At 42.5% G+C, this 23,352-nt stretch overlaps 1 protein-coding gene and 1 long non-coding RNA gene across 3 annotated transcripts in view; one reads left to right on the forward strand and one right to left on the reverse strand.

Annotated features, from left to right (window-relative positions):
* LOC119505723 overlaps positions 1–15,872 on the reverse strand; it is a 31,999-nt gene extending 16,127 nt beyond the window's left edge. The window contains exons 1-2 of the long non-coding RNA XR_005210806.1: positions 15,677–15,872; positions 15,272–15,350 (exon numbers count right to left, since the gene is read on the reverse strand). This is a non-coding gene — a long non-coding RNA (uncharacterized LOC119505723). The remainder of the gene's footprint in view (positions 1–15,271; positions 15,351–15,676) is intronic.
* MLANA (melan-A) lies at positions 1,649–23,352 on the forward strand. Of its 2 annotated transcripts, none has more exons than XM_037798608.1 (5): positions 1,649–1,689; positions 6,878–6,979; positions 14,569–14,665; positions 19,368–19,478; positions 22,991–23,352. In XM_037798608.1, exons 2-5 carry the CDS (start codon positions 6,903–6,905, stop codon positions 23,057–23,059), a joined length of 354 nt encoding a protein of 117 aa, XP_037654536.1. In that variant the 5' UTR covers positions 1,649–1,689; positions 6,878–6,902; the 3' UTR covers positions 23,060–23,352. The 2 variants fall into 2 exon arrangements, with proteins under 2 accessions (XP_037654536.1, XP_037654535.1); XM_037798607.1 differs by lacking the exon at positions 1,649–1,689 and adding an exon at positions 5,039–5,125 and having other exon boundaries at positions 22,991–23,348.

Below are 23,352 nucleotides of genomic sequence, written 5' to 3' on the forward strand. Positions count from 1 at the left end.
GCCAACAGAAATGTACAATTTCCATACATTAACACATGTAATCCTCACAACCACCTGGAAAATAGACTGACCACACATGTGGTCAGTCACACCTTTTTCTCTGCATAAAACATTTCTGTAACTCGGCATGGCAGCAGATTAAGTTCAAAAGCCTCCGTATGGTATTCTAAGCCCTTTGAGATTCAGGGCATGGGTCTCAGGCTTGCACTCCCCTTCTTGCCCTTTAAGCTCCAACCACGTGGAACTACTTGCAGTTCCCCAAACCCACCAGGCTTTTCCATCCTCTGAGCCCTCCTTCTCCTTGGAATGTCTCCTTCCCATCCCTATTCCTACTTATCCTCTATTTGGAATGTGCTCTGCCTCTATCTCATGCCTGATGAAACCCGTCCATTTCTTTTTAGGCTCTCAGAAAAACCTTTCCAGTGCCTCCTGTCCCCACATTGAACCAATACCCTGCCGTGACCTGGGCAGAATTCTAGAGTGGCTCCAACATTATCTGATATCATAGTGGGCATTGAGTTGGGGCTCTCAACATTTTTCCACCACAAAGGTCATTATAACCCAGTCTTGTAATCCCATCTGATTTATTTTCCTTGGTTGCTCAAGCAAATACTATGTAGTGGGTTGGCTTAAACAATGGGAATTTATTAGCTCAGAGTTTTGAGGCTAAAAGAAAGTCCAAATCAAGTTGTCATCACGGCAATGTTTTCTTCCTGAAGACTGGGGTCCTGGGGCTGGCTGCTGGTGATCCTTGGTCCTTAGCTTGTCACATAGCAAGGCATATGGTGACCTCTCCTGGACTTTCTGTTTTCTTCCAGGTTCCAGCTCCTGGCGGCTCCTTGTGGCTTTCACTTTCTCTGTCTGAATTTCATTCTGCTTATAAAGGACTCCAGTAACAGGATTAAGATCCATTCTGATTGAGTTGGGCCACACCTTAATTGAAGTAACTTCATCAAAGGGTCCTACTTACACCCCCAGGAATGGATTAAGTTTAAAAAATGTCTTTCTGGAGTACATACAGCTCCAAATCATCACACCATCCTTCTTGATAGTGACTGGGGTATAGAAATAGGCATGGATTTAATATATTTCTGATTTATTGGTACTCTTCTTTGCCTGTCTGAGCAGCGTGGGAACCGGGCCATTGTTCTCACACTTCAGCCAGCTTCTGTGCAGGAGTCAGGGGCTAATGCTAGTTCTCCTGGAACAGCTCCCGTCCTGGAGTGTGGAACTGGCTGATTCCGCCCCCACCCCTTCCTGGGTGGGAGCCAAGACTCAGGCCGGTCTGAGGGAGGAAGGAGGGCTCCTGTGGTCCTCCAGTTGCCCCCGGGCTGCTCAGGCTTCCCCTTTATGCCCTCCCCTAGATTGCCTTCATTCTATTCCCTTCTCTATCTCACCACTGCCTTCCACCATCAGAACTTCTCAGTCCTACGTCCCTTTACTCTTCAGCAGACCGTGAGTTCATAGTCTGACCTGCTATCACTCTCACAGCTGTTTGTACATTCATAGGCGATTCCTAGAGAGGTTAGCCTTTCTCAAGTTTCAATAACTTGCCAGGCATGGCACTAGACAGTTTTATATATGTTATCTCATTTAATTCAGCAATATTTGAATTATTTTTTATTCTCATTTTGCAGATGAGGATGCTGCAGCTCAGAGATGTTAAGTAACTTGCCCAAGGTCAAACAGGTAATAAGTATGACAGCTGCGATTCAAGGCCATCCGGCTGATTTGGGGACCACACAGAATGTGGGGAGGGGAGTACTGTCAGCAGCCTGCCTCAGTTACTACAGAGACAGCTACCTGCCTTCTCTGCCTTCTGAAGAGCCAGTTCTGTTTTATCAGCTTCTCCTACAAAAGGGCAGCAGCAACTCCTGTTTACAGCAAAGCTTTTTACATTTTCCACTGGGGTGTGTGTGAGGGAGAGTAAAGGCTCACAAGCTTGAGGGGACCACAGGAGGAAGGAAGAGGATGAAAAAAAAAGGGGGGGGGCAGATTTTGGCCCCTGAGCATTGCAAACAGCCCCTCAGTGGCAGAAGTGTTTGAAAAGATCAGAGACATCGCCAGCAATCAGTCCCCATCCACTTTATCAGGTGGGCCTGTGGTGCAAGGGGAACAAGGTCCACAAGGTGGCAGCAGAGAGCCAGTCAGTGCCCCACCCACCCCCACCCCCGCCTACCCCAGCTACCATTTGGGTACAAGTTCCAACCCCAGGGCTAGGGCAGGGGAAGTAAAGTTCCCACATCCTAACTCTTCAGGTGGGTCTGAGGTGGGTCAACGGGGCACCAGGTGGGGCAGCCTCACAGTAACAGTTCACACTGTTGTTGCTTATTCTGTGCCGAATATTGCACCAAGCACTGCAAACATTATCTCCTTTAACCTTCACAACGAACCCATGAATCAGATACTACTATTGCCCCTATTATAGAGAAGCAGGCATGAGGCCCTGGGAGGTTTATGATTTGCCCAAGGTCACAGAGATTGAGGAGTTAAGTGCAGGCAGTTTGGACCCTCGAGTCCCTTCTTTTATCCTTGGGGCTACACTGCCAGGGAAGAAAAGGAAGAAACCTGGACGTGTTGAGAGTGAGGCAGGTAGGGCCTGGCATGGCCTGGGGCGGGGCCCGAGGTGGTGAGGCAGGTCCAAGGACAGCGGCTCTGGAAGCCCAGTCAGAGGGAAGTCTGGGGGCATATTAGTTTCTCAGGGCTGCCCTAATGAAGCACCACAAACTAGGTGGCTTAAAACAACACATTTACTCTCTCACAGTCTGGAGACTGGAAATCTGGAATCAAGGGCCATGCTTTCTCTGAAGGCTCCAGGGGAGAGTACTTCCTTGTCTCTTTCCAGCTTCTGGTGGTGGCCGGCAATCTCTGGCACTCCCTGGCTTGTGGATGCCTCCCTCCAATCTCTGCCTCTTCTTCACATGGGCTTCTTCCCTGTGTCTGGGTCATTGTCTTCTCTTCTTATGAAGGACACCAGTCACTGGGATCAGGACCCACTCTATTCTAGCATAGACTCATTTTACTTTAATTATATTTGCAAAGATCCTATTTCCAAACAAGGTCCCATTTCCAAACAAGGTCCTATTTCCAGACAAGGTCCCAGCACGGGAGTCTTCTAGGAAGCAGGATGTGGTAGGATTTTCAGGCTGAAGATAAATTGGCCCTCCCAGAGAACTCTTATTTGGAGAGGCCACACCCAGATTACCCTGGGCACTTAACCCTGAAAGGACTAGGCCCTCTGAAGCTGCAAACCACTCAAAGGCATAAAGAGATGCCCATGTAAGTTGTGATCAGAACTCCCTCATTGCACTCCTAAAAGATGGAGAATAGGTTCCCAGACGGGTTGTAGTGCCCTCAGAGTGCTGGATCTGGTCCTATAGCCCCTATAGAGGGGATGATGTCAGCTACCTTGTGGCCTCCACTCAGGAAGAAATTCCAGGGCACCCTCAAGCCCCCTGAATTAGCCTATATCACCAGGGCACTTGAGTGAGACCTGGAGGCTTCAGCCTTGCTCTGGGATCCAGGCCAGTGCCTCCCTCCTCTGTGGTCCTGCCACCAATCAGTGGGGGCCCAGCTTAGTTGTAGAGTCCAGCTTCATGCAAACTTTGGGCTTCTCAGCTCAGAACAGCCTTCTCTCTAGACTAGCACTCTGCTACTAGGGCTTCCTGGGAGTTATCAGGCACAACCCAAGGTTCAAGGTGCTCTCCTCAAGCTATTGACACCAGAGGCCTGTATCCTTCCTGATTCTTGTACAAAATCTCCTGAGCCAGCCTCAGTTCTCAGACTCCAGACTAAGTCATGTTGTCTTGTTCTACCTCAGGACCTTTGCCCTGGCTCTTCTCTGTCTGGAATACCCTCCCCCCATCTTTGCATGAGTGGCTTCTTTAGATCTCAGCTTAAATTGTCCCTCCTCAGAAAGGCTTTCCTTATCTATCCACTCTTTTCTAACTTATCACCCAACACATCTGGTCTTTGTTTATTGCTCTGCCCCAAGAGAATATAACTTCTGCAAGCACAGGGACTTGTCTGACTTGGTCACCCTGGAATTCAGAGCCTGGTACAGTGTTAGCATGTAGCTGGCATTAAAGAATATTTGTTGAATGAACGAACGAATGAATAAATGGGTTGCTAGCAGATGGTTCTATTCCTGGCTAAATCCCCAACCATTAGGGTTAATTAATCACTTCTTATGTTTTCCCTCCGTACTCAACACTCCTATCTCCTGCCTAATAAGGATCAACTTCTCTCTTTCTGTTTTGTATCTTCCTTGCCATTTCCAGTAATAATTATCCAATATAAATATAAGTTGATATTTCCATCAAAAAGGACAACTCTTGTCCACAGCCCAAAATGGAAATTGGAAAGCCATAGGATCTGGAAGGAGCAGAGCCCTAGAATGGTATGGGGAAGGAGAACTGCATGGCCATTTAATCTAAATCCCCAGCTGCTGGGGTTCTTGTATTTCTTGATTCTGGTGGGGTTTTTGTTTTGTTTGTCCACAATAGCTATGGAGAGTTAATGAGCAAAGGTGAATATTGTGTCACAGTTAAATGCTTCTGGGTTACACTCAATTGACTTTCAGGGTAGATTAATGGAATCAGCTCTAGATTTGGTTAGTTTTTAATTGGTCATATGACACCTCAAAGAGGAAATCTCATCTGCCCCTTGCAAATGCACAGAAACCCACTTTCCAAAGAGGATGGTCATCACCAAGAGCATCACTGAGGGGAGTTACAAAGAATTTAGGGAGTTCAGGTTAGGAGGTATGACTAAATGATCACCAGTTTATCCAAAATTTAAATTTAACTGGGCATCCTGTATTTTATCTGGCAACCCTAGGGAGGAGGCCAGCATTTAAAATAAATGGCTTCCCTTGGGAGACATACTGAGTTTTGGGAAAAACAGAGGCCAAAGTGAGCTGTGACTTTTTGAGGGGGAAGAAAGAAGTTGGTTTCTTTCATGCCAATTAAGCAATCACAGAAGACCCTGTCAGAAATCCAAACTCATGACTATCATGGGACTCAAGACCAGGGAAAAAAAAAAAACTTAAAAAGATTAACAGCCGGAAAAGCAACCTCACATACACCACAAGCCAGCAGACGGAGGGACTGTCCCATCACGGAAGGTAAGAGCGTTGCCTTCTCACCCATTCACCCATAACTGCACAACTGCTCTTTCAGCTGGGAGTTGGGAGATTCTGGTGGACTCTGTACCCTCCCTCACTGCCTCTCTGATGCTTGGCTGTCAGCAGAATTTCTCAAGTGTGTAATTCTCCAACTTCTGTGGGTTCACTGAGTCTCCTTCTAGATCCTCTCTCAGCCCTCCTAAACTATGAAGACAAAAGAGCAGAGAACCAAGAAAAGCGATTATTGAGGTTGGCAGGAGGCTGGTGAGAAGCAGCCTTCCTGATTTAGATATATTCTCCTCTTTACCTAAAGGACCACTGCTCTTTGTTTGGGCGGGATACCAGAACAATTTAACCAAGAGTTCACTGAGTTTTATGTCTGGAATTTTGAACCCAGGGTTCGCCCCTACATTAATTACCTGAGATGATCAGTGAGTTCAACTGTAATTTCTTTTTTTACAGCTGGGAGGTGTAAATTACACATAAAATGCCCCTAAAGGAAAGGATTCCCTATTCCACTTGCTCCCTTCTCCCTTGTTATTTTTAATTGGAGCTCATTAATATCACTCCATGGGGATGAGACCTTTGAAATTCACGAGAACCATAAGAGAGAAGAAAAATGCACATTAGCAAGGAGAGAAGCTTCCATTATTGTTTTGAATGAACACACTTTCATCACCATCATTGCAGTTTGCTTAAGGTTTTTGTTTATAGATCTTTTTCTAAATTCTTTCTTCCTTTTTAAAATCCTAGTAATGAAGAAGTAAATACCAAGCTCCAGCCCAGTAGCCTTGACTCTTGAAGACAATTGTATAACAATGTAGATTATACGAAGTGACAGTGTGATTGTGAAAACTTGTGGCTCACACTCCCTTTATCCAGTGTATGGATAGATGAGTAGAAAAATGGGGACAAAATCTAAATGAAAAATAGGGTGGGATGGGGGGGTGATTTGGGTATTCTTTTTTACTTTTATTGTTTTATTCTGATTCTGACTCTGGTGGAAGGAAAATGTTCAAAAATAGATTGGGGTGATGAATGCATAACTATATGATGGTACTGTGAAAGTTGATTGTACACCACAGATGATTGTATGGTATGTGAATATATCTCAATAAAATTGAATTTAAAAAAAAATCCTAGTAATGAGATTTGAACTAGGGAGAAGCAGAAATTGATTTAGGTGGGAGGGAAAACAAATTTTCAGCCAAGTCAGGTACTGGGCTTCATCAGCTCATTTTGGGTGGAGTGAACACAGGCCAGCTTCCTTCGCTGAAAAGGGGGCTGGAGCCCACCCCACTCAGCCACTCCGCCTCACACACCCCTGGTGAAACTCAGGTAGAGGGTGCTCTGGAAAACATATGTCACCAGAGTCTCCTTTTTGTACAAGGATTGATGTCAATCCTTATTTTATTAACCACAGTTTCGGGCCAGGGAAGGTAGGGAATGAATAAAAATGCTCTTTGTTTGCTTCTCTACAAGTTTAGGTTACAGAGCATGTTTCCCCCAAATAAGAAAGTTTTTTTCTATTGTTTGTAGTTTCTTCTTTGAACTTAATTTTCAGTTAGTGGAAGGGTTAGAACCCTGAGCTTTTCCCAAAGCCCTCGATATCAAACCCTGAAAGAGGCAGGCACAAATCCTCTCGCAGAGAGAAACCAGAGCTTTCTGGCTGTGGCGGTTGTTGGGTCTTTGTGAGATGATGGAGGGGATGCTTCGGATGCACTAAATGATGCTGTGTGCTCCTTCTGTTAGGTGTCCTGTGCCCTGAGCCCACAAGATGCCAAGAGAAGAGACTCACTTCATGTATGGTTACCCAAAGAAGGGGCAAGGCCACTCCTACATCACTGCTGAAGAGTAAGTTCAAAACCAGCCCCAGGGGTTTTTCCCATTTCCCGTTTGCTGACACAGCCTGCTAATTCCTTCCTGCACGTGCATGCCCTTACATCTCCCTCAGGTTCATCTCCCCAGACAGTAAAAGCCCTGGCAACGAGATGAGGAGAATCTGCAGTCCTACAAGGGGCTCACTAGCTTCTCTAAGGCCAAACAGGTAGGGAGATAGGAATGGTCAAGAATTAGGTCTCACCTTGTTGTCTTTTGCTATTGGGTCTTAGCCATAGGTTCCCAAACTGAAAACATCATTTTCTGTCTTGGATCAAGATGCCTTCTTCATCAAGCCTTGGATAAAAACCCAGTTCTCAAAAACAAACAAACAAAAAAACAAAAAAAATAAAAAAAAAAACAAAAAACAAAAAACAAAACCCAGTTCTGTCTCTACTCTATTCAGGCTCCTGAAGGTGATTTGCAAGCAGAATAAAAGTGAGTTGCCAAAGAGCCAGTAAGGATGAAGGGCAGGTGTATGAGATTCAAACTGCAGACTGACTCCAGAGTGAAGATGGTGGCTGTTTTAGTTTCCTAGGCTGCTCAAGCAAACACGCTGCGATGGTTTGGCTTAAACAATGGGCATTCATTTGCTCACAGTTTTTTTTTTTTCATTTTTATTGAGATTGTTCAGATAACATACAATTATCCAAAGATCCAAAGTGTACAATCACTTGCCCCTGGGTACTCTCATACAGCTGTGCATCCATCACACTTAATTTTTGTTCAATTTTTAGAAACTTTTCATTACTCCAGACAAGAAATAAAGTGGAAGATGCAAAAAGAAAAAAAGAAAAGGAAACTCTAATCCTCCCCTATCCCTAACCAACCCCCCTCAATTGTTGACTCCTAGTATTGATATAGTACATTTGTTACTGTTTATGAAAAAATGTTGAAATTACTACTAACTGTAGTATATAGTTTGTAACAGGTATATAGTTCTTCCCTATATGCCCCTCTATTATTAACTTCTAATTGTATTGTCATACATTTGTTCTGGTTCATGGAAGCAATTTCTAGTATTTGTACAGTTGATCATGGACATTGCCCACCATAGGATTCAGTTTTATACATTCCCATCTTTTGACCTCCAGCTTCCCTTCTGGTGACATATATGACTCTGAGCTTCCCCTTTCCACCTCATTCACACACCATTCGGCGCTGTTAGTTATTCTCACATCTTGCTAGCAACACCCCTGTTCATTTCCAAACATTTAAGTTCATCCTAATTGAACATTCTGCTCATACTAAGCAACCACTCCCCATTCTTAAGCCTCGTCCTATATCTTGGTACCTTATATTTCATGTCTATGAGTTTACATATTATAATTAATTCCTATCAGTGAGACCCTGCCATAATTGTCCTTATGTGTCTGGCTTATTTCACTCAGTATATTGTCCTCGAGGCTTTGTCATGAACCCATTTTTTTTTTAATATGGTTTTGTTCACTCACCATACATTCCATCCCAAGTAAATAATCGATGGTTCTCTGCATGGTCATACATTTATGTGTTCACCATCTTCACCACTATCTGTATAAGGGCATCTACATTTCTTCTACAAGGCAGGAGGGAGAGTCAAAGAAGGTAGAGAGGCAAAAGAAAGAGGAAGAAAAATGACAGCTAGGAAGCAGCAAAAGGAAAAATAACCTTAAATCAAAGTAGAATAAAGAATCAGACAATACCACCAATGTCAAGTGTGTAACATGCCTCCCCTATCCCCCCCTCTTATCTGCATTTACCTTGGTATATCACCTTTGTTACATTAAAGGAAGCATAATACAATGATTCTATTAGTTACAGTCTCTAGTTTATGCTGATTGCATCCCTCCCCCAATGCCTCCCCATTTTTAACACCTTGCAAGGTTGACATTTGCTTGTTCTCCCTCGTAAAAGAAAATATTTGTACATTTTATCACAATTGTTGAATACTCCAGATTTCACCAAGTTACACAGTCCCAGTCTGTATCTTTCCTCCTTTCTTGTGGTGTCTCATATGCTCCCCACCTTCCTCTCTCAACCATGTTCATAGTTACCTTTGTTCAGTGTACTTACATTGTTGTGCTGCCATCTCTCAAAATTGTGTTCCAAACCACGCACTCCTGTCTTCTATCACCCTGTAGTGCTCCCTTTAGTATTTCCTGTAGGGCAGGTGTCTTGTTCACAAAGTCTCTCATTGTCTGTTTGTCAGAAAATATTTTGAGCTCTCCCTCATATTTGAAGGACAGCTTTGCTGGATATAGGATTCTTGGTTGGTGGTTTTTCTCTTTCAGTATCTTAAATATATCACACCACTTCCTTCTTGCCTCCATGGTTTCTGCTGAGAGATCCGCACATAGTCTTATTAAGCTTCCTTTGTATGTAATGGATTGCTTTTCTCTTGCTGCTTTCAGGATTCTCTCTTTGTCTTTGACATTTGATAATCTGATTATTAAGTGTCTTGGCGTAGGCCTATTCATATCTCTTCTGTTTGGAGTACGCTGTGCTTCTTGGATCTGTAATTTTATGTCTTTCATAAGAGATGGGAAATTTTCATTAATTATTTCCTCTATTATTGCTTCTGCCCCTTTCCCTTCTCTTCTCCTTCTGGGACACCAATGATACATACATTATTGTACTTCGTTTCATCCTTGAGTTCCCGGAGACGTTGCTCATATTTTTTCATTCTTTTCTCCATCTGCTCCTTTGCTTGTAGGCTTTCAGGTGTTTTGTTCTCCAGTTCCTGAGTGTTTTCTTCTGCCTCTTGAGATCTGCTGTTGTATGTTTCCATTGTGTCTTTCATCTCTTGTGTTGTGCCTTTCATTTCCATAGATCCTACTAGTTGTTTTTTTGAACTTTTGATTTCTGCTGTATATATGCCCAGTGTTTCCTTTACAGCCTCTATCTCTTTTGCAATATCTTCTCTAAACTTTTTTATTTGATTTAGCATTAGTTGTTTAAATTCCTGTATCTCAGTTGAAGTGTACGTTTGTTCCTTTGACTGGGCCATAACTTTGTTTTTCTTAGTGTAGGTTGTAATTTTCTGTTGTCTAGGCATGGTTTCCTTGGTTATCCAAATCAGGTTTTCCCAGACCAGAACAGGCTCAGGTCCCAGAGGGAAGAAATATTCAGTATCTGGTTTCCCTGAGGGTGTGTCTTAGAAAATTGCTCCACCCTTTGATGCCTCAGGTCACTGTGCTTTTCTGCCCAGCAGGTGATGCCTGTTAGCCTATAAATGTTGACTGGTGTGAGGAGGTATGGTCATGTTCCCCCAGGCTCTGGGGTCTGGTTCTGAATGGAAAGGGCCCCACCCCTTTCCTGCTAGAGAAGACAGACCCCCCAGGTGGAGGTCATTAGAATTTCAATGGTCTCGCTCTCTGCTTGTGGTATCTCCACCCTTCCCCGAGTCACAGCCCTGGAAACTGAATATGACTGGGGCTTTCTCCACTGAGCGGAAAAAGAAACAGATAGTCCGCTTCAGACCCAGTCCAAGATGACCCTCCGGCTCTTCAAGATCAGTCGTCACCCAAAGCCTCTGTGTGTTTTTTGGGGATTCGTACCTATAGTGAGCAGCTCACACTTGCTACTTAAAACCCCAGTTGGAGCTCAGCTGAGCTATATTCGCTTGCTGGGAGAGAGCTTCTCTCCGGCACCACGAGGCTTTGCAGCTCGGGCTATTGGGGAGGGGGTCTTGCGACTTGGATCCGCAGGTTTTACTTACAGATTTTATGCTGTGATCTTGGGTATTCCTCCCAATTCAGGTTGGTGTATGATGAGTGGATGGTCTCATTTGTCACCCCGCAGTTATTCTGGATTATTTACTAGTTGTTTCTGGTTTTTTGTAGTTGTTCCAGGGGGACTACTTAGCTTCCACGCCTCTCTATGCCGCCATCTTGCCCCACCTTGCTCACAGTTTTGAGGCTAAGAGAACATCCAAATCAAGGCATTACCAAGGCAATGCTTTCTTCCCAAAGGCTGGTAATCTGAGGTTGACTGCCAGTGATGCTTGGACCTTAGCTTGTCACATGACAAGGCACATAGCGGTGTCTCCTGGTCTTTCCTTTCTTTTCCGAGTTTCACTGATGTTCAGCTTCTTGCTTCCTGTGGCTTTCTCTCTATATATATATACATATGAGTTTCATTCTGCTTATAAAGGACTCCAGTAATAGGATTAAGACCCATCCTGACTGAGGTGGGCCACACCTTAATTAAAGTAACCTCACATCAAAAGTGAGGTTCAACATCTATTATATAGATGTTGGACTCCTGGACTGGTCCTATCAATTTCATTTTTTCCTGTTTTCTTTGACTCTCTGTTTTACTTTTTGACAGATTACCCAACTTCAGCTGAGTTTTTTTTTTTTCCTTTAATTTCTGGTATCATATTTTAAATTTTCAAAGCCTTTTAAATTTATGGAATGTTTCCTATGTGTAGCTTCTTCTTCCCCTGCCTTGTTTCAGTCAAGCCAATTCTTTTGCTTTGGTTGTTTGTTCTCCATCCTTCACATTAGAAGCTCTTGTCAAGATGTTGGGCAGTCCCTTGGTTCTCTCATATGCAAAAGTGGAGGCTAAAAAGACAATTTCAAACTCTGAGTGTGTGATGGTGTGTCATTGTCCAGGAGCATCTTGGTAGGGTGCTCTGATGAGCCATTTATTTGGGGAACCACGAATGTCATATCTTTGGGTCTTCGGTCTGGAGCCTCTTCCAACCTCCTGCCTGACCACTGTCTTTCTGGGAGCCACTGCAGGAAGAGGGCCACAGGTGGGGAGTGGTATCAATTTGTGCATTTAATCTCTCTGTTTTCAGAATGCATCCCCTCTCTGAATTGTGTCTGGGGTCCCAAAGGCCAGGCGTTTTTCCTTTCACAGGGGCAGGGGTGGGCAGTCATTGGCAATGAGAGGAGGGAGAGGGGATTTGAGTAGTTGCTTCTTAAACAGGCTTTTAACCAGTCTTCCTTATTTTAGCTCTTCTCTAGTTTCCACTTCAGAGTGCTGCCAAGCCCAGAGCTTTGGGGGATTCTGTGATGTGAATTGAGTTCTTAACCTTTCCTTCTGACAGTTGTCCTTCTTTTTTTGTCTACCCCCACCCTTTATTTTTTTTTTTTTAAAAACAACCTACTCATCAATTTGTCCTCTGGCTTCTTATACATTATAGCTGCTGTCTTCTCTCCTGTTCTTAACATAGGTAAAGGTTAATAATGCCTCTTTTAAAAGCCTTCACTGTTGTTTTGGGAGGGAGTGAAGTTAGATGGGTATGTTTAATCTGACACCTTTCCTCACTAGACACCTCATTTCATCTTTTTTGTTTCATTTTGTTTTAAAAGTATTTTGAAATAATTTCAAACTTACAGGAGAGTGGCACAACTAATACAAAACCCACACAGAGAACCCCAACATATCTTCCACCCAGATACCCAGATCCACCAACCTCTAACATTTTGCCCTATCATTCTCTTTCCATCTATCATCTATCTATTCATCATTCATCTATCTATCTATTTTCTAAACTTTTAAGAGTAGTTTTCATACAAGTTCCTTAAACACTTAATACTTCTATGCACATTTCCTTACAACAAAGATTTTCACTTCTGTAAACCATTTTAAGTACAGTTTTCAAGTTCAAGCAACTTAACATTGATAAAAGCTTATAGGCTATATTCAAGTTTTTTCATATGTCCCAATAATGTCCTTTTGGGGCTTTTCTCCTCCATTATTGGTTCCAGTCCAGGATCATGTATTGCATTTAACTTTCATTGTTTCTCTCTCTTTTTAAATTTTATTTTAGTAACATATTTCCTAAAATTTCCTCTTTTAACCATATACAGATATATAGGTCAATGATGTTAATTACATTCAGAATAGTGCATTACCATCACCGTCATCTATTACCAAAAGTTTCGCATCACCCCAAATTCTGTACAAATTAAGCATTCACTCCCCATTCCCCATCCCTCTCTACCTCCTCATCTAATCTTTTGATTCCCATCAATAATGGGGACCATCATTGCTGTGTTAGAAATGAGGTAAACCTTAGAGAATTAGGAAATGCACAGCTATATGTGGCAGTGTTGGGACTGGAATTGGGACTGTCTCAAGTCCTGCTGTTGAGCACCATGCCACAGGCCAGTGAAGGCAAATTTCTGCACAATCCTGTCTGAAGAGAGGCTAGGGCAGAAATTAGTATCTCTTGGTGTGAAGTCGAAGGCCAACTTCTTGCTGGAGGAAGGAGGTTTTTTGGTTCAGCAGAGCAAAACAACTGAGTTGTCTTTTACTTTTGAGTGCCATTAGCCAAAACAAAGTTACTTTCAGAATTCAAAATGCTCCATCTTTAGGCCACTATCCTTGAAGGGAGGTGGGCTTCTGCGATCTGATTCTGTCCCCTGCATTCTTCATGACCAAAGCTGTCTCTTGCTCATTGCCTGGTATTTCACGTCTTCAGTTTTAATTCTCAATGGGAGAAAAAATTATGTTGGGGCCAATGTTATAACACAAACCCACTAACCTGTAAATATTTATTTCAAAGAAGACATCAAATGGCTCATTAATTTTGCAGACTTGTGTTATGGTGGAGAGGATGTGATTCTGTAATCATCCCTAATTCTTTTTTATTTGATATTCATGTTTATCCATCCATCCATCCATCCATCTATCCATCCTCAAGAAATATTTCAAGGAACACCTATATCCTAGCTATGTCTAGGCATTGGGGACACCTAAAAAAGCAAACACACAAAAAGCTCTTCTAGGAGCTGTTCTTCTATAAGAGACAGGCAAGCACACAGCTGATTGATACCGCAGGGCAGCCTATGAAAGAAGCCTGCATGGGTTGCCACCACACGGGGAGGAGTGGGGCCTCAGATGAGAGTTGAGTCTGGAAGCTTGAGTATAGGTTAGCTAGGGCAGGAACTGAGAGAGGAGACAGTTAAGGGGTAAGGGAGGTGTCTGGAGCAGAGAAGGTACAAACACAGTTGAGACAGACTCAGGTTCAAGTCCTAGCTCTGTCAAGTGCCAGCTCTGTATGACCATGGGTGTACAAAGGGCAAGCCACTTAACTTCTGCATCTATTTCCAAATCTTTGAAATGAGGATAATAAATGGTGCCTATCTTACAGGGTTGCTGTGAAAATTAAATAAACTACTGCATGCAGAATGTTTACCCAGCACCTGGCTTATTGTAGATGTTCAGTCTATGTTAATTTCCATTTTCTTTTTGTGAACTAGTAGTCAGGGGAAAAGCTTTAAACCAAGCATGATGAAAAGAAAATTCGGTCCCCCCCCCAAAAAAAAAATTGTCCACATGAGGATCAGTTGCTATGGCATCTCCTGTGCCTGGAGCTTGAGTGCTTGGGCCAAGCCAGCTAGCACTGTTCCTGCAGACACACCTGAGAGGCTCCTAGAGAAGAACTGCCCCTAGAACTGGAGGCCAACAAGGGTACCCAGTGTGGTGTTAGTGGGATACTGGGGGAACTACGGTGTGCTGCTTGGGACTGTCCAAGCTCTTACGTAGAGAGAAGGTTGCTATCCATTTCATCACAGCCTGGAACAATGTTTCTGTGCCAAATTGGATTTATCTGTCTCTTGGGCCAGGGCTGCTGGGATTGGCATTCTGACTGTGCTCCTGGGAGTTTTGCTGCTCATCAGTTGCTGGTACTGCAGAAGACGAAGTGGATATAGAACCTTGAAGGTTGGTGTAGTTCCCCTTGCTGGGTTTCCTCCCCCTATGCATCTAGATCCCTCCAGATCCAAGACCCCTTTTCTACTTCTTTCTGCAAATTTCCAGGGAGTAGGGTGGCCTCTAGTCTGATTTCTGCTTCTGATGAATTCCTTCTCTATATCGTACTTCTTGAAACTCTTCCTTTGTCTCTGGCATCAGCTCACACCAGGAACTTGGCCCTGTCTCTTTGCTTCCCCTCATAGGAAACCTGCGTGCCTGGTTGTTGTGTGTAACTGAGTACTGCTGGAGAAGGGTTTCACGATCCGCTTACATCACAGACAATGGCATCTTAGACTCCCCATCTCACCAATCCTTCTGGGTATCCTCACTGATTCTGTTAGTCTGGTTAGAGGCCTGCTCCTCCCACCTTGCCTCTTCACCTCTTTCCTGGGATTCCAAGTTCTTCTAACTCTGTTCTGTAGAGCAGCCCAGCAAACCAGAACCCATCTAAGCATCAAAGCAACGAGAAGAGCATCCACCCCTCCAGCAGCACAAAAGGCCACTTGATTTTTAGCAGGTTCCACCTTCCTTAGAAGACCATTGTGGTTTTAATAATATTTTTTTCTCTTTACCCACATGAGCAGAAAGATGACATGATGAACCAGTACAGTCTTCTGGCAGTGGGATATTCCAAAATGGCAAACATCAACTGAGTCTATAAATTACAAAAATTGGAAAAGATTTCAGCAATCTTTCTTCAAAGCCAGGTAGCACTTAAACACCCAAAGGCATTCTCCATAGTGAACAATTGAAAGAAAGAAAGTTGCAATTCCTTCCTTCCTCCCTCCTCCCTCCCTCCCTTCCTTCCTTTTCCTTTTTTGACTCTTTCCCCCACTTCTCTTTCTCTCTCTCTCTCTCCCTCCCTCCCTTGTCCCTTCTTCTTTCCCTCTATATCTCCCTTCCTCCCTGCTTCCCTTTTGCTCTTATTACAGATATGAATGCTTTTCAGGTTGATACATAAAGGAAAAAAATTATCCTTACATTACACGTTGGAAAGGCTCATTCCTCATTCAGCAAGCACTTCATTCGGAGGAAAAGTTTCTGTGAAGGAGAGAAGGGTTGGTGGGGTGGGGGGTTGGGGCTTGGCAGTCTGAGGAGGAGAAGGAAAAGATGAGAGTCACATTTTGAATTCTTCCTTTCCTTGCCAGGAAGCTTAGAAAGTTTCATGTCTTCCTTACCCTAATGCCCTTCTTGTTAAAGTGTCCCAATACAAACCATGGAAGGCAAGCCAGGTGGGAGCCGCTTTGGGGGCTGACACTCCCACCAAGCAGCAGCCCCTAATATGTTGGCATTTATTGCAAAGGGGGAGGAATTGCTGAGTCTGAACGAGAAGACTCCAAACCAAATGCTATAGGAAGCCCTAGGTTAGGAGGTTAGAGATGGAGCTCCTGCTCATGACACCTTCTCTTTATAGCTGTCCACAACAGGCTAGTTGGGAAGGGACTTTGCTCTCTGCCACAGAATTCCATTTGTACCTCTAGCATGGTATCATGACATTGCCTTGGAATTGGTTACTTATTTACCAGTCTCTTCCACCCCTTTTCTTTGCCCCACTTATGAACTGAGACAAAGAATATTTCTTACTCATCGTTGTACCTCCAATGCACCTCCAGTGCCTAGCACAGTGCCTGGCACATAGCAGCCACTCAACTGTGTTGTATTAGGATTTGGTCTCATTGCCTGTTGGTGACCTTGGTGACCTTAGACTTTAAATTCTCCAAGCTTCATTTGCTCTATTCTATACCTAGCCATGGTAGAAACATGTGTGGCATAACACGATATACAAAAGTTTATGTTTCATATATATTTTTTCTATATGTTTACTTCATTATATGTTTGTATATATAAAACACAATGTGTTTAGTCTTTCAAGGAGTAAAAGCTATACAAAGCCAGTACGTTTGCACCCATTTCCTTACTCTCAACTACTACTAGCTTGAAGCTACTGAACACAAAGACAATGATTTTTTCTCCTTTCTGCTTCAACGCTCTCAGCTTAAACTCATTCCATTGAATAATAGCAGAGTCTTACATCATATGCTCAGACACTGTGAACATTTTTTTTTTGGTAAAGTTCAAATTCAACCTGCTATGCCTCCTCTTCTCTAAGTCTAGATTGGTGATTTGGGCAGTTTCTGGAATATTTATGAGATAAAACTGTTTGATTAATTTCTCTGGTGCCTCTAATGCCTAAAATTGCTCTGCCAATTTTTTTTAAATTAATATAAAACCTTATTTTGAGACTTTCATATCTCTAGAAAAGCAAGGTTAGGAATCAGCAGTCCATGAAATGTAGGCAAAAGTATGTAAGATAATGCAATAGTATTGCATTTAATGACATAATTCCTTCCTACCTCTCTTCTATTATTCTATTTTCATTTTAAAGCAGAACATAAACAAACATACATTCAAGCTTCGAGTTCCTGAGTTACTCCATCTTTAGCATCCTTCATTAAGCTTTAAAATGTTTACTTCATTGACCACAAACTGGTAGGAAGGTTAGTTGGAATTTAGATCTCCTAAAATTTCCTTGGCTAGCAATAACTTCAACCCTGAAAAGTACCTTTTGGAAGGAAAGGCTGCTTTTTGCAGCAACATGTTTCTGAAGCAGTGAGTGGGAAATGATTTGTAAGGTATTGGAGGCCGGTGTTTACATTTACTTCACTTGGAAGTTTAGAGCATAAAATACTTTTGGTTATTCGAGAAGAATTTCGGGGCGCCTGCTGACAGTTCAGTTTCTCAAGGCATGGCCAGGGCATGCCCTGGAATCGCCTGGGGTTCTTGCTGAAATGCAGATTCTGGGATGGTGGTCTCTAAGGGAGGAATCTGCATTTTAACAGGTACTCTGAAATTTGAGTGCAAATGCGGAGGATTGTCAGTGGGCTAGGAGAGTGGATCATGCTCTTTTAAAAAAAAAAAAGGAAAGAAGAGAAAAGAAGAAAAATAAAAGAAAAAAGCGATTATAGAGGTAAAGGGGGAGAGCACATTACCTTACTGGAGGTTTAATGGTAGAAATAGGGGAGGGGAGCAGAACCTCCTGGGTTCTGATGTCAAGATTAGGGGTCCTTGTGCATAGATCCTTCCATAGGGCAGGATCAACAACAGTATAATTTCAGACAAGGATTTTGGAAAACAACTTCCTTACAGACTACAGCCTCTGTAGGTACCATCCCATTCCACGTCCAGATTCATCCAATTGATGGCCCAACTTCTGGTACTTCTCATCTTGTGGGAAGCCTGCCTTGAAGTCCTCCTCCCCCAACCTTGTAGAACCCAGTGAACAAAATCTTGGTGCAAAGACAAGCCCGAAGAGCAGCTGAGCAATTGTACAGCTTCCCTCTTCCAGCCCCTCTTGGCTAATACCACAGAGAGCATGCTACTAACGCCCCACTGGCTGGATTTGGCTCAGAGATGTATTTTGGCCTGCATTTTATAAAGTTGAATTAGGTGCCAACGTTAAAATGTAATATTTTACATAAAAATCTCAATTTCTAGTCTTCTTTCAGGAAAATAAAAAATTCTGGCAAAAACTGTCCTCAGCCCCACCAGGCCCACTTCTATTACATGGCTGTTCCCTGTGTGCATCTGAGTTTGTACCTCCTGTCTCAGTGTCATACCAACAGTGGGGCAATGGGGGTGGGTTGCCCCACATGCAGGCAATGCGGAAGTGCAGTCTGTAGAGCAGCGGTTCTCAAAGTATGTTCCTAGACCAGTAGCATGAGACTCACCTGGAACCTGTGAGAAATGCAAGTTCTTGGGCCTTATCCAAGATCTACTATATCAGAAACTCTGGGAGTGGGCCTAGAAATCTGTGTTTAACAAGTCCTCCAGGTGATTCTGATGCACACTATGGAGAATTTAAAAGCAATAATAAAAGCAACTATAAGTTAGTCTGCTTTTTATCTTCATGATGCTCCAGCAATTCCAATGTCAGTGGTGAAATATTCTACCTCGTTAGGGTAGACTGCTCCTACCATCCCCACTTTGGTGTGACTCTGCATTGTGCACACTGTTGTCACTCTATTCCAGGGGTAGATAGAATCAACACCTAACCCCCTAAACTATGCAGAAGACTGATCTAAGCTTTTACCCACTCCACTCCCCAATAATTCAGGGTGGATAACTCAGCCTTTAGACTGACTTGTCAACATGGTTTGCAACATGGTTTGGAAGCTCAGAGCTACCACAGCATTTCTATCTACAGATATTTATTGACTCTTCATAGTGTTTATGATATTTTGCTGCCATTCTGGGGAAGACTGACATATTGTGTGTCCCACTGTCAAGGAGCTCATACGCTTGTCTCCACTGAGATGCCCTCTCCTGCCTCAGTGGCTCTGCTCTGCTTTACTTCACTCATTTTCTGAGGTTCATTTTTCAGATTCACTCTGTTTCTTCTTTCCTTAAAAAAAATTGGGTGGCAGCCACTGTACCAGGTAATTTACCTTTAGTTTAAATTCCCACAACAACTCCAAGAGGTAGGTGGTATAATTTTCTTATTACAGATGCAAAAAACTGAAATTCAGAGATGTAAAGTGGTCAGTCAGAAGACAAACAGCTAGCAAGTGGCAGAAACAAGATTAGAACCCATTCTTAAAATCTCTGCTTCCTTCTCATTTCTTGAATGTACTCAATTATTCTCACCACTGACCCCCATGAATCAACATTTCAGGACAAAAGCCTTCATGCTGGTACTCAAAGTACCCTGCAGGTAAGATGCCTGCCTGAGGGACCTGCTCACCAGGACAGCAAACCTTTTCAAGAGCACTATTATGAACCTCAGGTAGGTTGAGATCCTGCATCTTGGTGGTTTTGTGGAGGGCACCTTTTAACTCAGTAAATAAAATTATTCCCATTAATAAAATAAGGAAAGCATAGATATTTTCTTAAATTGTGTCCTCTTATACCCAGATATTCCAGGGCCAATAATAAGAGCCCTACATGTAAGATCCAAGGAAGAACTTAGTTCTGGATAAAACATCCTTTTCTGTTTCCAGTACATTTGTCTTTTTCCTGAACTTTTAAACGAGGGAGAAAAAAAGTACCTGTTATTAACTGTGTGGAGCTGTGCTGTCTAATACGGAAGCCACTACCACATGTGGCTACTTAGCACTTGAAATATGAGTAGTCTGAATTAAGATGTGCTGTAATATATACCAGATTTCAAGGACTTGGTTTGAGAAAGAGACTATAAATAACTCATTAATTATTTTCATATTGATTACATGTTGAAATAAAATGTATTATTAAATTAATCTTGGGAGCTGCGCCAATCAAAATGGTAGAGTGAGACACTTCAGGGCTCCCACCCCCTGCAGAATCTTTGAACAACCAGCAAACACTGGAAGAAACATCTTTCTCAAAGCTCCAGCAAACAAAGGACTGCAGTAACACGGCAAGCACTGAATTAAGAAAAAGGCTACTTAAAAGTGGTGGAATCTCATGGAGCCCTGGCTGGACCCTCCTGCACCCCTCACCAGTTCAGCACAGAGTCAGTGTGCACATCCCTGGTCCCAAGTTCCAGAGGGAACAGAGTAAACTTTGTGCACATACTGGGAGCATATATGTCTGGCCCAGTCTGTTTGGTGGTGGCCTGAGGGACTTGCTATCCCAGAACTTGCCTTGCTTATAGATGCATCTTCCCCAGTGGCTGTCTGGGGAAGGGACTGCTGGCTACATGTAGAACATACAGCACAGTGCCTGGGAACATGAGGAAACTGTTTCCTAGTGAAGAGGAGACATTCATATCCTTGAAATGGGGGAATTTCCAGGACCACATGCACATGCCCAAGACAAAATGCATGCACAGAAAGGATTAGGGCAGCCCCTATAATTTGGCCTGGAGCTAGTCTCTAAACTCAGTCTATAGATAAGCCCCGAAGGAGAGCACTGGCACAGGTCAATATGCAAAGATTGGGAAATGTGGTTTCTCTTTTTCCTCCTCTTCCTTCTCCTCCTTCTCCTTTTATTTTCTTTTTTTTTTTTTCTCTTGGTTAGCTTCTTTCAAGGAAAGCTTTTTCATAACATTAGCTGGATACAAGCTTAAGAAACAGATGCCTCAGAGTTAAATTCCAGCGACAACACATTAAAATATCAAAATGTCCAGGTTTCAACAAAACATATAAAGAAATAAGAAATGATGGCCCAGGCAAAGGAGAGAATTAAAGCATTAGAAAACATCAGTGAAGAGGACCTGACCTGGGACATTCTGGACAAAGACTTTTTAAAAATGGTCCTCAGTATACTCAAAGAGCTAAAGGAAAACATGAACAAAAAGCTGAAGGAAATCAGAGAGTATCAATAGAAAGATGGAAATCATGAAAAGGAACCAAACAGAGCTGTAAACCACAGTGACAGAAATTAAAAATCCTCTAGAGGGGCTCATGAGCAGATTGGAGCTAGCGGAAGAAAGAATCAGTGAACTCAAAAGATAAAGCAATTGAAATCATCCAGGCTGAGGCGCAGAAAGAAGAAAGAATGAAGAAGAGTGAACAGAGCCTGAGGAACCTGTGGGACACCATCAAGTGTTCCAACACATGCATTGCGGGAGTCCAAGAAGGAGAAGAGAGAGAGAAAGGGGCAGAGAAAAAATTAAAAAAAAAAAAAAAAAGGCTGAAAACTTCCCAAATTTAATGAAAGACATGAATATACACATACAAGAAACTCAATGAACTCCAAACAGGATAAACCCAAATAGACCCCACAGTATGGCATATTATAATCAAATTGACAAATGCCAAAGATAGAGAACTCTGCGAGCCTCAAGAGAGAAGCAAAGTGTTACATAAAAGGGAACCTCAATAAGATTAAGTGCCAGTTTTTCATTGGAAACCATGAAGGCAAGAAGGCAGTGGGAGAACTTACTTAAAGTGCTGAAAGCAAAAAACAAAACAAAACAAAATACAAAAAAACAAAACTGCCAACCAAGAATTCTATATCCAGCAAAACTTTCTTCCAGAAATGAGGGAGAGATTAATGTATTCCCAGGCAAACAAAAGCTAAGGGAGTTCATCACCACTAGATCAGCCCTACAAGAGATGATAAAGAGAGTTCTGCAGGTTGAAAGGAAAGGAAAATAAACAACGGATTGAAGCCAATGAAAAAATAAAGATCTCCAGTAAGGGTAAAGACGATCATAAATATGAATACTTGTACTACTGTATTTTTTATTTGTAACTCCACGTATTACTTCTTACAGGATCTAAAGGGCATATGCTTAAAATATAATTATAAATCAGTGGTTTTGGAATCCTAATGTATAAACATGTAATTTGTGACCAGAACTGCATAAAGGTGGGAGGACAAGGGGGTACAGGAACATAGTTTGCATATACCATTGAAGTTAAGTTGGTATCAAAGCAAACAAGATTGTTTTAGAGTTAGGATGTTAAATTTAAGCCCCATGGTAAGTACAAAGAAATTTTCAGAGAATATGCAAACTTTAAGAAACACAGAGTACAGGATGCCAGGGGTGGGGCAAAGGGAATGAGGAGTTAATGCATAATGGGTTGAGAGTTTCTGTCTGGGGAGATGGGAAAGTTTTAGGAAGGGAGGGCAGTGAGGATACTGCAATATTGTGAATGTGATTAACCCCATTGAATGGTATGTTTGGGAGTGGGTAAGATGGGAAAGTTTATTTTGTATAAATGTGCCCACAAAAAAACAAAAAACAAACAAACAAAAAATGAAAGAGACCAAAGACAAAGTGTCAGCCCAGTGTACTGACTCTGGAGCCAAATTACTGTTTGAATATTGCTTCACCCCTTACTAGCCATGTCATTTTGGGCAAGAGACTTAATCTCTGTGCCTCCACTTCCTGTTCTATACCATGAAAATCTTTCCTAGAATTCTTGTGAGCACTGAATGAAAGCCTGACATATATGTGCTCAACAGTTAGTAGCAATATGTCTTTAGCCACAAATGTAATGATCTATGTGGTAAAGATGCAAGGCATAGTAGTATCTGTAAACAGGGTACAAGAATTCCTTATTAGGGCTTGGGACTTCTACAATAGGGACAATCCAAGTATAAATGAACTTTTGAGAATTTAGGTAACTCCTCACCCATATTTTTCTCCTCTTTCCCCCAACAGTGTTTCAACATACTCACTTGTGATATCTAACAACTGATACAGAATTGGGCAGAAATTAGAAGTGAATACTTAGAAGTTTCAGTCTGTAGCAAAAGAATCAGCATGAAAGTGAGTGCAGGCAAGGGGGCAAATTGACTTAACCCCTCACCCTGTAACATACACACTGATGCCAAGCCCATATTTTCCCCTTCTCATTCTCACAGGTCCCCAATGCTCCACCTGCCTATGAGAAACTCTCTGTAGAACAGTCACCACCACCTTATTCACCTTGAGAGACAAGGCATCTGAGAGAAGCAGGAATGAATTTCTTCACACTTTTTCTTGGATTTATTATAGACATCTAATATTCTGCTTTGGAATGCTATAGGAACAATGTACATTGTCTGTATAAAGTTTGGCGTCAAATTCTTAGTAGGGCAACCAGCAGTACTAATCAAGGGAGGAAATGATGAGAAATATTAAAATGGGAAAAACTTTGCCAAATAAACATTTTAATGCCTGATACTATCTGTGCCGAAAGTAATTGCTAAAAAATCTACAGTGTGGTTTTCAGAGGTATAGGATT

This window comes from Choloepus didactylus, chromosome 10 (assembly GCF_015220235.1).
Source record: "Choloepus didactylus isolate mChoDid1 chromosome 10, mChoDid1.pri, whole genome shotgun sequence".
Taxonomy (NCBI): domain Eukaryota; kingdom Metazoa; phylum Chordata; class Mammalia; order Pilosa; family Megalonychidae; genus Choloepus; species Choloepus didactylus.

Bases quoted from the DNA above. Each gene is read 5' to 3' on its own strand.
- MLANA (XM_037798608.1), top strand. From the start codon at position 6,903: ATGCCAAGAGAAGAGACTCACTTCATGTATGGTTACCCAAAGAAGGGG. The intron at 6,980-14,568 runs GTAAGTTCAAAA...CTCTTGGGCCAG, and splicing joins TCCTACATCACTGCTGAAGA to GGCTGCTGGGATTGGCATTC. The intron at 14,666-19,367 runs GTTGGTGTAGTT...TCAACATTTCAG, and splicing joins GTGGATATAGAACCTTGAAG to GACAAAAGCCTTCATGCTGG.